This window comes from Elephas maximus, chromosome 2 (genome assembly GCF_024166365.1).
Source record: "Elephas maximus indicus isolate mEleMax1 chromosome 2, mEleMax1 primary haplotype, whole genome shotgun sequence".
In the NCBI taxonomy this organism is placed as follows: domain Eukaryota; kingdom Metazoa; phylum Chordata; class Mammalia; order Proboscidea; family Elephantidae; genus Elephas; species Elephas maximus.
This window is the reverse complement of record NC_064820.1, coordinates 209,162,377-209,177,330: the sequence shown is the minus strand read 5'-3', so window position 1 is coordinate 209,177,330 and position 14,954 is coordinate 209,162,377. Positions and strand designations below refer to the sequence as shown.

Below are 14,954 nucleotides of genomic sequence, written 5' to 3'. Positions count from 1 at the left end.
AAACTGTTAAGTGCTCAGGTACTAACCAAAAGGTTAGCAGTTAGAGTCCACACAGAGGTCCCTCAGAAAAAAGGCCTGGATATCTACTTTAGAAAAATCAGCCTCTAAAAACTCTATGGAGAACAGTTCTATTCTGACACATGAAATCGCCACGAGGAGTCAGAATTGACTCCACAAAAATTTCTTTTTTTTTTTTTTTTTATATGACTGAAAACCAAAAAAAACCAAACCCGTTGCCATCGAGTCGATTCCAATTCAAAGTGGCCCGATAGGAAAGAGTAGAACTGCCCCATAGGGTTTCCAAAGAGCGCCTGGTGGATTCGAACTGCTGACCTTTTGTAGCTCTTAACCACTTGAGTCCCCTGAAAAATCATGTCTAATGGGACTGGCCAGGAGTAGTTCCAGGGAGGGGAGTCTTAAGTTGTTTGTCTTTATTGTGTATGGTACTAGACTTATACTTAAAAACCACTTTTCTGTATGGCTTGCTCACTTGCTTACCAGATAATACACGGAGAAGAGGTTGGGACATTCAGCTCTGAAACTGATTTCAACAAAATTTGAAGAGTTGGAAAAAGGAAAAAAAAATGTAAAAAAACAGTAATGAATTCAAAATTCCTTTTGATGCCCTTGTTCTTTCTAGCTCCATTTTTTTGTTTTCATTTTTGTTCTTGTTTTTCTTTCAAGAAAATTAAAACAATAACTTTTCATGGAGAAATGGAATCAAACTTTTAATGATTTCATTTTTTTGGGACTCCTTCCCCCAAATCAAACTGGCATGCTGCTCTTGTGCCTTATCATCCTTGTATTCTTTCTGGCCTCAGTGGGAAACTCAACCATGATTTTCCTCATTTGCATGGATTCCCGACTCCACACACCCATGTACTTTCTTCTTAGCCAGCTCTCACTCACGGACCTGATGTACATCTCTTCTACCGTCCCCAAGATGGTGCATAACTTCCTCTCTGGCCAGAAGAGCATCTCTTTCCTAGGATGTGGCTTTCAAAGCTTCTTCTTCTTGACAACGGGTGGTGCTGAAGCCTTACTCTTGGCCTCCATGGCCTATGACCGTTATTTGGCCATCTGTCACCCCCTCCATTATCCCAGCCATATGAGTAGAAGGATGTGTGCCCAGATGATCATAGGATCTTGGATCTTGGGGTCCATCAACTCCTTGGCGCACACAGCCTATATCCTTCATATTCCTTACTGCCAGTCCAGGGCCATTGATCATTTCTTTTGCGATGTCCCAGCCATGGTGTCTCTTGCATGTATGGATACCTGGGTCTATGAGTACATGGTTTTTGTGAGCACTGGCCTCTTTCTCTTCCTTCCTTTCCTTGGCATCACTGCTTCCTATGGCAGAGTCCTTTTGGCTGTCTACCATATGCACTCCAAAGAAGGAAGGAAAAAGGCCTTCACCACCTGTTCAACACATTTAACTGTAGTTACCTTTTACTATGCACCATTTGCTTACACCTATATTCGGCCCAGGAATGTCCGCTCACCAGCAGAAGATAAGAATTTGGCCATTTTCTACACCATCCTCACTCCCATGCTCAATCCCATTATCTACAGCCTGAGGAATAAGGAAGTCCTCAGGGCCATGACAAGAGTGTCTGGAATATTCTCTCCTAAGAGAGAATAGTCATGGCTGTCCTTACTCTTTTTTTTCTTTATTTTCTTTTTTGTGTTGAGTCGAAGGTCTTAGAGAAGTGCTTTTCAATAGAAATATAATAGAAGACATATGTAATTTTAAATTTTCCAGTAGACATATTAAAAAGTTAAATGAAAGTGAAATTAATATAAATAGTATGTTTATTTAACATTAGTAATATTGTAACTAATATAAATTTTATCTATTTTGATGTTAATCGTGTATTCTATTATTACAATATATTATATACATATACTACACATATATATGTATACACATGTAAATATATATATTTCCTGCGTATATTACTATTAATATAATAATGTTTTCTATTTCATTGAAATATTATCATTTGTACATGTAATCAGTATAAAAGTATTAATGTGGTTTTTTTACATTGTTTTCATTCTAAGTCTTCACAATCTTGTGTGTACGTCACACTTAAAGCACATTGCAATCCAGACTATACTCATTTCAAGTGGCAATAGCCACATGGGACCAGTGGCAACACTGTTGGACAGCACAATTTTAAAGCATCCAGGAAAATGTTTTGGAAAGAATATATCTCTGGTGTATAAAAGTACATATGTGGTATATAAAATATGGGTGACTGCATGTAAAGTAACCAGAATAAGTATGCTAATGTTGTGTTTATAAGTTTGTTTATTTGTATATCTTGATTATAATTGACATCTGCAGTCCGTCCTTTCCTAGTCTCCTTTTACAAGACTGTTTGGAGAGATCTTGTTTGATTTGGAGTCCCCCAGAAATGAAAACTGTTAATGTGCTTGGCTGCTGACTGAAAGGTTCGTGGTTTGAGTCTACCCACAGGCTCCTCAGAAGAATGGCCTGGAGATACACCTCTGAAAGATCAGTCATTGAAAACTCTTTGGAACAAAGTTCTACTCTGACACATATAAGGTCACCATCAGCCTGAGTAGACTCAATGGCAAGTAGTTTCTTGACTTAGGAATTTTTTATTTCAATAAACATAAAATCAAAAATCCAAACCCATATACTGAGGTAAATGACCTGGATAGGGGCATGAGAATTATAGGCAATTTGTTCTACATTCAAATAAACAAAATTATGTATTTAAATAACCTTAAAGAAGTTTTCGTAGTCACATACGTTATTTGTCTAGAGCTACTGGGGGCTACAGCATTGAAACAAAAGGAAAATAGTGATTTTCCAGAGGTTGAAATTCTATGCTAATAAATCACTATGTTTTGTTTAACAAAAGTTTTATTATTGTTATTTTACTCATACATTTCAGTTACTTCAAACTTACCAATGAAATTGTTTAGGAAGGGTTTTTAATGATTCTGGGGGGAAAAAAATGGGGACTTAGAAGAGATCTTCCCTCCCCAAATCTGTATTCATTGTTGAAGCTCACTTTCCCAATGTCTTTCCAGGGACTCTTTTAATATCTTCCTATTTTTAGTAACTGGAATTCATTTTAACTTAAAATATATTGACATCCAAACTATTTTACGAAAATATAGATGTGATCTTGTTATTCTGCCTTTTTAAGACAATTATTCCCTACTAGATTCACAAAAAGTTCCAAACTTAAATTCATATTCAAATATTTCTGAAATCTACATTATGTTTACCTTTAGCTTTTTACCACTCAATCCACATACCTGGTGTTATGGATACACTGATCCTTTAGCCTGTTCCTGTAGCACTTCATGTCCCCACACATTTGAAACTTTGCTAAAGCCATTTTCCACTCATGAAAAATTCTACTCCTCATTTTCTTGTGTCTGCCAATCTCAGTTCTGCCTTTTTTTTTAAGAAGTAACTAAAAATTCACCTTCTCTCTCCTCACATCCACAGCTAACCTATTCTTCCACGAACCTCTACTTCTATATTTTTAAGACAGCATAGTTAAATTGACACTCATTTTTATGTCTGTGTCTCCTTTCAAATCAAAGTGCATGGCAGGTAGTAATAATTAGTACTAATTAGGATGATAATGTCTGCTAATGTTTACTAAGTGTAAATACATAATTTGTATATGCAACTTAAAGTTCTCTACAAAAGGGTGGTTCCAATATTTGCTCCACTTTGTTTTAAAACTTACCTTGGGTCAGAGTGCTGGGAAAAGTAGCACTAGACTTAGAAGTTGCATTTCTTAGCATCTGAAGCTATGGCTCCTAATCCCCACTTTACACTGCCATTGCCATTTTGGTCTGGGTTTCCCCAACAGAGGGGGCTGTGGCCGGTCAGTGGTAGAATTCTCACCTTCAATTCCAGAGTCCCAGATTCTTTTCTCAGCCAATGTGCCTCAATCACAGCCACTACCCATCTGTCAGTGGAGGATTGCATGTTGCTGTGATGCTGAACAGGTTTCAATGGAGCTTCAGACTAAGAAAAACTAGGAAGAAAGTTTTGACAATCTACTTCCAAAATATCAGCCACAGTGGTCTGAAGACTCACTTGATGGGAGCTAAAAAAAACAACATACCAACAGAATAACCCATATCTGCGACATGCAAATCCTGGAGACATCAGTTTTCTTAACAGTGTTATTTGGGAACTCAACTGTGCTTATTGACATGTGATACTGTAACTGAACGTGGGCTCTTGACCTGTCTTATTTATTAGCCAATCAAAATAAGACAGACACCACACCACCAGTTGCAAGGGAAACAGAAAGTGGAGATTTACTGTTTGTGCAAACAATGAGCAATGTGGGGCCTAGCCACTGAAAGACCACCCACTCCCAGCCCCGGGGGACTTGGAGCTTTTATGCCCTCCAGTCTCCGGTGAGTGGGATTGGCCCCCAAAATCTGACACCTTTGTCCCCTCCATGTCCATATTTGGAGATCCAGGTGCTGAATCATTTGCAAAGGAAGGGAACTTTTGCTTTGCAAATGGCATTGGGTGCAGCCGTGTGCCAGAGAACATCTTCTTCTCCAACAAACTTCAGGTCACAGTCAAGTTCTGGCCACAGCACTTCATGTCCTGCACATGTGCAGAGATCTCAATTTGCTGTGTGCAGGATTTCCGTGCCAAATTCAAATAGCAGTTGGAGGGCTATGAGGGAGGAGGGGGAACTACCATAGAGTGGGGGAAGCCTCTGCGGCACCTTCAATATTAGTTCATAAAAATTGTGGACATATTTCCTGACAGAACCAAGGCATAGTATAACCAGATAATTTCTCTATGCAAAGTGAAGGGATCATTGACCACAGCCTTCCTTTACTTCTTTAAATGGCAAGGAATTGAGTATTGGATTCTCAGTCTAAGATGCATCTCATTCATTTGCTCTACTTGAATCACATTTTCCTCTGGAATTAAAATAAAAATAATAGGTGCCTATTCCTGCTCTGAATATAGTCTATTTATTCCTGCTCTGAATATAGTCTCTAGGATCAGATTTTGGACATTGACTTTGAGGTTTCTAACTTCTTCTCACTCAAAGATTATAGCCTAGGACAGAAAAAAATGGTATCATGGGCCACTCAGGACAGCATTTTGGAGGGGAAGGTAGTTGTGCAAAACTATATTCTGCCCTTTTTCCCGGAGTATAAAGAGTCCTAAGACATTTTAAATTACATGTAAACACTTTTATAATAGACCCTGGGCCAAATTGAACATTTTTCTCTAAATAAGAAGGGAACTTTCTCAATGCAATCAGAAGACACACTGTTCAACATTATTATTCCTAGCATAATTTTAGTCAAAGTAAGCAGAGTTCTGGCTCCCTGTGGGATTAATGCTTCTGTGGTTCTAACCCACTCTAAGCATAACATTGTGAACTAGGCCAGCATAAGGCTGGTTCTTATGTTGTGAGAGACAAATATACCTCCACCTTCCCACTTCTCCCATTACTTTACTTTCTAATTCTAGGCTCAATTATTTGCTGCAACAGTCACAAAGAACATACAAGAACTCATGGACTGCACTCATGGCTAATTACACAGAAGTAAAATGATACAATTCAGGATGTATGGAATTGTCATAGGACCCAGCAATTTCACTTCTAGGTATATACCCTAAGGCCCTAAAAGCAATGAGAGAAACAGACATACCCACAATGATATTCCTTGCAGCATTATTCACAATTGGAAAAAGCTGGAAACAACCCATGCGTCCTTCAACAGATGAATAGATAAACAAAACGTGATACATATATACAGGGGAATACTACTCAGAAATAAAGAAAAATGAAGTCCTTATACATGCTACAACATAGATGAACCTTGAAGACATTGCACTGAGTGATATAAGACAATTACAACAGCAAAATTATTGTATGGTCTCACTTATATGAAATGACAAGAATAAGTAATTTTATACAGACCAATAGTTACTAGTGGTTACCAGGAGGGTAGGTGGGGAAAGGCAGGGCAAAGTAAAATCACTCACTGGGAAGTAGTGAATTTTCATCTGTGGTGATGAGAAAATTAGTATTAACTAAAGGCAGTGGGTACACAATCAGACTAATGAAGGTGTCATCATTAAGCTGTGCACCAGGGGAAATAAAGGGAAGGTGTGCAAAATGGCAAATAAACTTTTATTTTAAACCACAATAGCTGCAAAAAAAAAAAAAAAAACTATACTTGATACTACTTAGATACAGCTAAATATTTCATGTGATTACTCTTCTTGGTTTGAAGGTTTGGGGCCATGGCTTCAAGAGTCTATCCAGTCAATTGGCCTAACATTGTTTTAAGAGTTTTTGTTCTACCTCCTAGTTTGGTGACTAGTGCCTGGGGTCTTAAAAGCTTGTGAGTGGCCACCCAAGACACATCTGATCTCTATTTGCCTGGAAACAGAAGGGAAGATGACCTGGGAATCAGAAGGAAATGTCTAACTACGTCCATAAACTAGTACCGCCGTCACCAGGAGAGAAGAAGAAATGGATATTTCTGGGCTACCATTACTGAACATTTTGATTAAGGACACAATAGATGAATCCTGATCAGAAGGAAAAAAAAAATGTGGAACAGAAGTTCAAACTCATATAGAAGCCAGACTTACCTTGCCCGAAGGAATTGAGCCTGGGGAAACCCTCAAATCTACTGCCTAGAAATAATCTTTAATCCTTGAGCCAGCACTATCCCCTGAAGCCATCATTAAACTAAACAACCAAAGACCATTGCCTCAGGGTTGATTCCCACTCACAGTGGCTCTATAGGACAGAGTAGAACTGCCCCATAGGGTTTCGAAGGAGTTTCTGGTGGATTGGAACTGCTGACCTTTTGGTTAGCAGCTGAGCTCTTAAGCATGCTGACACCAGGGCTCCAAACTAAATAACAGTTTAAATCAATTAATAAAGAATGCCTGAGCTAGCTCAGCATAGCACTCTTTTCAAGAATAATCTCTATGAGTTGAAGCTGACAATACTTAACCGAAAGCACAGTTGAGAACTTAATGGGGTAGGGAACCTACTGTGATGAAACAGTACGGGTAGAGAGTGAGAATGGTGACATGATGTGAAGTATGTGACTAATGCTATTGAACTGTTCGTGTAGAAATTGTGAATGGAGATATGTTTGGTTGTATATATTGCTGCCAAAAATACATTAAATAAAAAAGCAAACTTTTTGAAGAAATCAGGAAAAAAATTAAAAATAATTTAGACTACAAATAAACCTTAAAACATGACATAAAAACCATAATTTCTAAAAGATATATTGATAAATTTGAATATTTCTAAATATCTCTAGATGGCAGTGATAATTATTTAAAAAAGACGAAAGATGAATACGATTTACAAGAATATTGAATTATATTACACAGACATGGGGACCCTTGAAATATAAAGGTTTCCCCCCAAAAAGTGAAAATGATTAAAACCTACAAAACCTACAATGTAATTAAATTGAGTAGCAGTTCACATAAATGGAAATACAAATGGCTCTAAAATGCATGAAAAGATGCTCAGTCTCACTTATGCAAATAAAACTACACTAAAAAAAATCAGTATTCATCTAGAAAGCAGATGCCTCAAAATGCTTCAAAACACAATGGGTTGTGTTGCTGAAGGATGAGAGAAACACATTCTCGCACGTTGTTATTGTATGTAAATTTTTATAACCTATAGGGTGGACAGTTTTGCTATTGCCAAAATTTGAAATTTCCCCTTTGGCTTAATAATATAAATTCTATAAAGATCTTTTAGAGATATACCTAACTACCTAACTACAGTTGCCATTGAGTTGATTCCAACTCATAGGACCCTATAGGACAGAGTAGAATGGCCCCATAGGTTTTCAAAGGAGTGGCTGGTAGATTCGAACTGCCAATTTTGGGGTTAGCTCTTAACCACTGTGCCACCATGTCTCCTCAGATATACCTACTCTAATGTAAAATGTCTTATGTAAATTAATAATTTTTGTCATATGCATTCAGTATGGTCTTATAGGGAACAAATCTAAATAAAACAGCAAGATGAAGACTTACATTTCTAATAATTACAAATTAGTAAATCCTGATTAACCTTCCAACTGAAGGCAACTAAAAAAACCAAGATAAAACATTATAAAATAATCTTTCTAAATGTTAGAACCTGAACAGACACTGTGGACTTGCTGTGTCAATATCCTGGGGAAGATGGAAATCAAGAAAAGTGAGCCTTGATTTGGGGCTAAATAGCAAGAGGCAGCTGAGAGGCAGCCTGAGCTATGCTTTTAATATCCTTTTGAGAAGTCTTAGGGAGAAACAGGAGGAAAATAATGTGACAAACAAAATATTTAAAAAGATAAGTACAGAGAATCACCCAAAATTCATGAAAAAAAAAATCTGTAAAAACATTAAGAAATCTTGGTAAATTACAGAAAGGATTTAAAAAATTCCACCCCCAGAAATATGACACAGCAGCTTAAAAAGGAAGGTTTTTGCAATGAGGGGTCCCTTGAGGGGTCCCCCAAGCTGTTAAGAACTTGGTTGCTAACCTAAATGTTGGAGATTTGAGTCCACACATAGATACCTTGGAAGACAGTCTTAGCAATGTACTTCTAAAAAATTCACCCACTGAAAACCCTATGAAGCACTGTTCTACTCTGACACTTAGGGAGGTGCCAGGCTTTGACTCTGTGGCAACTGTTTTTTAATTGATTTGCAAGAGAGGAGATGGTGTCAATTTTATAACTGCATGGATGTGTAAAACAACCCAAACTTCTCAAATGACATGAAAACAATTTCTAGGTAGATCTGAATATAAAACATAAATTTATAACTGTTCTAGAAAGCAACATAGAACATCTTCATTACCTAGGGGTAGGAAGAATTCTTGAAACAGAACATAAACATATTAGACACATCTTAGGCTCCCCCTCCAGTTCCAGGTTCTACTGTCTCTCAAGCCGTCACCCACTTTCTCTGTCCAGATCACAACTCTAGATGAACATTTCTCATTGGGCCTGTGTGGTTCTGCCTCCTAGGATCAACCAGCTGCTTGGCTGGGAAAGCTGAACTATCTGCCCTGCCCAGTGGCACAGAGCCATGTCTAAAAGCCACATGTCCTGAGTGTGTAGCCCCCCTGCAACTTCCACGCTTACATGGAACATTACAGCACAGTGTCTGGCTTCCCTAGCACCTCTCAAAGGGGTCAGATAACCCAGCAAGGAGCTGGGGACAGTCGAGGGAGTCAGACACAATTTTCTTCTTATCCAGGGCCCATGGTTTCCGTCCTGGCTGTCTGGATAGGGCTCTTGTTGTCAGAAGGATGCTCCTGCTGAGGGCCCTGCCTTTTACAAATCTCACTGGGCAGCTGTGGCCAACATGGTGACACATCACCATTCCTAGCTTTATTCATTATTCATTCTCCTGACACAGAAAGCATTTACTTAAATTTTTTCCTAGTATTTTATTCAGTTTTTGGTGTAAGTTTACACAGCAAGCTAAGTTCTTCTTCAACAATTTGTATACATATTGCTTGGAGCCCTAGTGGTGCAGTGGTTAACAGCCTGACTGCTAACCCAAAGGTAGGCAGTTTGAATCCACCAGGCACTCCTTGGAAACTGTGGGGCAGTTCTGCTGTATCCTCTGGGGTTGCTATGAGTCAGACCAACTGGACAGCAATGGGTTTGGTTTGTTTTTGGATACATATTGATCAGTGACATTGGTTACATTTTGCACATGTGTCTATAATTCCCATATTTCCATTCTTTTTGTTCTCTTCCATTAATCCAGCTTCCCTGCCCTCCTCTTTCCACAACCTTCATACCTATGCTTTAGGGTAAATGTTGACCTTTGATCTCATAGAGCTTTTTTTTTTTTTTTTTTAAAGGAGCACAGTGCTCACCGGTGATACTGTTTATTTTATGAGCCGATCTGTTATTTAGCTGACAGTTTACCTGCAGGAGTAGTCTCAGTTCAAAGTTTAAAGGGTATCTCAGGGTGATTCTCTGAGGGATTCCTCTAGACTTTACTAGTCTGGCTTCTTCTTCTTCTTTTTTTTTTTTTTATACGAATAAGTTCTTTTATAAGAGTTAACTGTGTTCTAAGGTATTCTCCCAGCCTATCTGGGACATATACTGTATCCTTGGACAGAACCGTCCTTAGTGGTAGCCGGGCACCATCTAACTCTCCTGGCCTCAGAATAGATAAGGCAGGTTGTGTTTCGTGCGGGCTATTGTAGTTCTTCTTTGAGACTTTGGGTTCCTTCTTTCTCTTTAACTCCAGATGAATAGAGATAATTGTATCTTGGAGGGCCACTTGCAAGCTTCTAAGACCCCAGACAGTACTTACCATGCTAGGATGTAGGACATAAACTTTATAGACTATGTTGTTCCAACTGACCAAGTTGTCTCATGAGGCTATGGTCCCAAGACTTTAAACCTGGTTTACCAATCCTGTGAAGTGTTTGGTTTTGTCTGGGATATAATCGTGACTGTGTTTCCTATGTGCATTTTTATGTATATGAATATATGTGAAGCACACACAATCATGTATACATCTATGCCTACAAATACCGCTATATATACACACATATATACATTTTTTATATACACACATGTATCTTGCTATGCACACATATGCATATATATATATATACACACCTCTGTAATCACTGGTGTTGGTGAAAAATATTGACTATACCACGGACTGCCTGAAGAACAAAAGAGTCTGTCTTGGAAGAAGAACAGCCAGAATACTCCTTAGAAGCCTACTTTGGACATGTTATCAGGAGGAAGTATCCCCGGAGAAGGACATCATGCTTGGTAAAGTAGATGGTCAGTGAAAAAGAGGAGGACGCTTAGTGAGATGGATTGACACAGTGGCTGCAACAATGGGGTCAAGCACGGCAGCAATTTTGAGCATGGTACGGGACCAGGCAGTGTTTCTTTCTATTGTACATAGTGTTGCTGTGAGTCAGAGCCTACTCAACGACACCTAACAACAACAACATGTAACCACTCACACATATTTTTGTTGTTACTGCTGTTGTTGCCAAATTGTATGTTATAGCATTTACCGGTAAGACCCTTTAATCATGTGTATTTCTTATTGTCATCATAAGGTTGTGCAGTCTTCAGTCACATTTAATATCATCTTTCTCACCACCAAAACTAACAAGTGTATACTGTCTACAGAGTTATTCTGCCTACCTCCCTCTCCCATCCCTGGTTACCATCAAAGAATGCTGATTTCTGTATGTATAACTTTTTTTTGTTTTTCTATAAAGGTGGTATCATATAATATTTGTCCTTTTGTGCTTCACTTATTTCACTCAGTATAATGGCCTCCATGTTCAACCATGTTATAAGATGTTTCATGGACTTATCATTATTCTATACAGTTGTGTAGTCCTCCATTGCATGAATATACCACATTTTGTTTATCATTTATCCACTGATGGGTACTTAGGTTGTTTCTTTTTGATATTGTGAATAATGTTGCAATGAACTTATGTGTGTATCTGTCTGTTTGTGACACAGCTGTTAGATCTCTAGGGTATATACCTAGGAGTGGGATTACTGGATCATAAGGTATTTCTATTTCTAGCTTTTCGAGGAAGAACCATTCCATTTTCCACAGTGGTTGTACCATTTTACAACTCCACCAGCAATGGATAAGTGTTTCAATCTCTCCACACCCTTGCCAGAATTTGTTGTTTTCCTGTTTTTTTTTTAATCAGTGCCAATTTTGCAGGGGTGAGATAGTATCTCATTGCAGTTTTGAGTTGATCTTTCTAATGGTTAATGAATTATGGTCTTTGTGAAAAATATTGACTATATTATGTACTGCCAGAAGAACAAACGAATCTATCTTGAAAGAAGTACAGTCAGAAATCTCTTTAGAAGCATGGATGGTGAGACTTCAACTCACTCACATACTTGGACATGTTGTCTCCAGGGACCAGTCCCTGGAGAAAGACATCATGCTTGGTAAAGTAGAGGATCAGCAAAAATGAGGAAAACCATCAAGGAGATGATTGACACAGTGGCTGTAACAATGGGCTCAAGCATTGCAATGATTCTGAGGATGGCTCATGCTGGGCAGTGTTGTGTTCTGTTGCACATAGGATCGCTATGAATCAGAACCTAGCTGATAGCACTTAATAGCAACAAGACTAATGATCATGAACATCTTTTCATGTGTTTGTTGGCTGCTTGAACATTCTCTCTAGTGAAATGTCTGTTCATGTCCTTTGCTCATTTTTTTAACTGGATTGTTTGTCTTTTTGTTGTTGAGTTGTTGAAGTTTTCTATTTATTTTAGAGATTGGACCCTTCTCAGATATACCATTCCCGAAAATATTTTCCCTTTCTTGGATTCTTTTTAGTCTTTTCATAAAGTTTTTGATGAGCATATAATTGATTTTTAGGAAGTCACAGTTATCAAATTTGTTTTCAGTTGCTTGCGAATTTGAAGTTGTGTTTTGTATTCTACTTCTGAAAAAAAAAAAAAAATAGGCCCCATAGCTTTGTCCCTGTATCATCTTTAAGGAACTTTATAGTTTTAGATTTAACTTTTAGATCTGTGATCATTTTGAATTTGTTTTTAAGTGTGTTGTTAGGTATGGATCCTGTTTTATTTCTTCTGCAAATGGTAATCCACTGTTGCCAGCACCATTTGTTAAAGACACTGTTTCTTACCCATTAAATGGACTTTGACCCCTTGTCAAAAATCAACTGCCCTTAGATGGATGGATTTAGTTCTGAATTCTTGATTCGATTTTGTTGGCCTATGTGTCTGTCACTGAACTAGTACCAGGGTGTTTTGATTACTGTGGCCATGCAGCATGTTTTCAGATTAGGAAATGTGAGGTTTCCTACTTTGTTCTTCTTCTCCATTATTGCTTTGGCTCTTCAGGGCCTTGTCTTAGGCTGGGTTCTCTACAGAAACAAAATCAGTAAAGCATATAAATATATATAGAGAGAGATTTAAATCAAGGAAATGACTTACATGGTTGTAGAGGCTGGAACATCCCAAATTCCTGAGTCAGGTTGGAGGCTTCTCCTGATTCACTTAGCCACAGGGGCCAGCAAATCCAAGATCAACAGGTCAGAAAGCAGGTGTCTTGCTTACCAGGTTTGAAGACCAAAGAATCCCAAGATCGGCAGTCAAGATGTTAAGTAAGCTGTTAGCTCAAGTCACAAGTACCAGAGGTCCGAGGAACAGGAGACCAGCTGCCGGATCCAGAGCTAGCAACAGCCCACAAGCCTTGCCAGAGAGTTCACCTGTACTGGATGCAGGAAAGGAAAAGAAATTCCCTTTCAACTGATTGGCTACTTACTGCAGATCCCATCATTGAAGTGGTCACTTTATATCAAATGTTATCACGGAAGTGATCACATCATCAAGCAAATGCCAAACTACATCATAACTGCCAAACCACTGAGAATCACGACTCAGCCAAATTGACATAAAACCTTACCCATCATGGGCCTCTTTCCTTTCCGTGTAAAACTGGTCACATGTTTTCCCATTTCAATAAAGAATGTTGGTAGAATTTGGATTGGGTTTGTATTATACCTGTAGTTCACGTTGGGTACTATTGACATTTTCACAATGTTAAGTCTTCCAATATGTGAGCATGGAATAGTTTTCCATTTATATAGATCTTTTTTAGTTTCTTGCAGTAGTGTTGTAGTTTTCATTGCATAAGTTGTTTATTTCCCTGGTTAAGTTTATTCCTAGGCATTCTCTCCTATTGGAGGCTATTATAAATTGTATTGTTTTCTTCTTGGAGTTCTCCTTTCTAGTGTAAGGTAAACCACCTGATTTTTTTTTTTTTTTTTTACTTTTTATTGTGCTTTAAGTGAAAGTTTACAAATCAAGTCAGTTTCCAATACAAATATTTTTATACACCTTGTTCTATACTCCTAGTTGCTCTCCCCATAGTGAGACAGGACACTCCTCTCCACTCTCTATACAACTGATTTTTTGCATGCTGATCTTGTACCCTGCCATGTTGCTGAATTTTTCCATTAGATCCTGTAGCTTTCCTGTGGAATTTCTGGGATTTTCTATGTTTAGGATCTTGTCATCTGTGAATAATGATAGTTTCACTTCTTCTTTTTCAATTCGGATAGGCTTTATTTCTGTTTCTTGCCTTATTGCTCTGGCTAGAACTTCCAACACAGTATTCAATAAGAGTCATCATAGTGGGCACCCTTGTCCCATTCCCGTTATCAGTGGGAAGGCTGTCAGTCTTTCTCCATTGAGAATAATATTGGCTCTTGGTTTGCATGTATGCTCTTAATTATGTTGAGAAATTCCCCTTCTATTCCTACTTGCCTGAGACTTTTTATCAGGAAAGTATGCTGGGTTTTATAAAATGTCTTTTCTACATCAGTCGGGGTGATTGTGTGACTCTTTTCCTTTGTTCTATTTATGTGGTGAATTATATTAATTGATTTTCTAATGTTCAACCTTTCTTGTATCCACCCGATCATGATGCACAATTTTTTGATATGCTGCTGAACTCTGTTGGCTCAAATTTTGTTGAGAATTTTTGTGTCTATATTCATCAGAGATATTGATCTTAATTTTCTTTTTTTGTGGTGTCATTATCTGGCTTTAATGTCAGGGTAATGTCAGCTTGAGACAATAAGTTAGGTGTATTTCTTCCTTTTCTATGTGTTTTGGAAGAGTTTGAGTGGAATTGGTGGCAGCTCTTATCACTCCACTTATGAGAATGTTTGGTAAAATTCTCCAGTGAAGCCATGTGGACTGGGGCTTTTTTGTGGGGAGTTTTGTGATGACATCTTCAATATCTTCTTTTTTCATGGGACTATTTAGATTTTATTACTCTATTTATGTTTAAGTATGTAGTGTGTTTCTAGAAATTTTATCCATTTCTTCTAGATATTCAAATTTCTTAGACTACAATT

The 14,954-nt window shown here is 38.0% G+C and overlaps 1 protein-coding gene across 2 annotated transcripts; it reads left to right on the top strand.

Annotated features, from left to right (window-relative positions):
• The first annotated feature begins 706 nt into the window (after nucleotides 1–706).
• LOC126070455 (olfactory receptor 2L13-like) lies at nucleotides 707–1,734 on the top strand. Of its 2 annotated transcripts, XM_049874657.1 has the most exons (2): nucleotides 707–1,612; nucleotides 1,702–1,734. In XM_049874657.1, exons 1-2 carry the CDS (start codon nucleotides 707–709, stop codon nucleotides 1,732–1,734), a joined length of 939 nt encoding a protein of 312 aa, XP_049730614.1. The 2 variants fall into 2 exon arrangements, with proteins under 2 accessions (XP_049730614.1, XP_049730613.1); XM_049874656.1 differs by lacking the exon at nucleotides 1,702–1,734 and having other exon boundaries at nucleotides 707–1,645.
• Nucleotides 1,735–14,954: the final 13,220 nt, after the last annotated feature.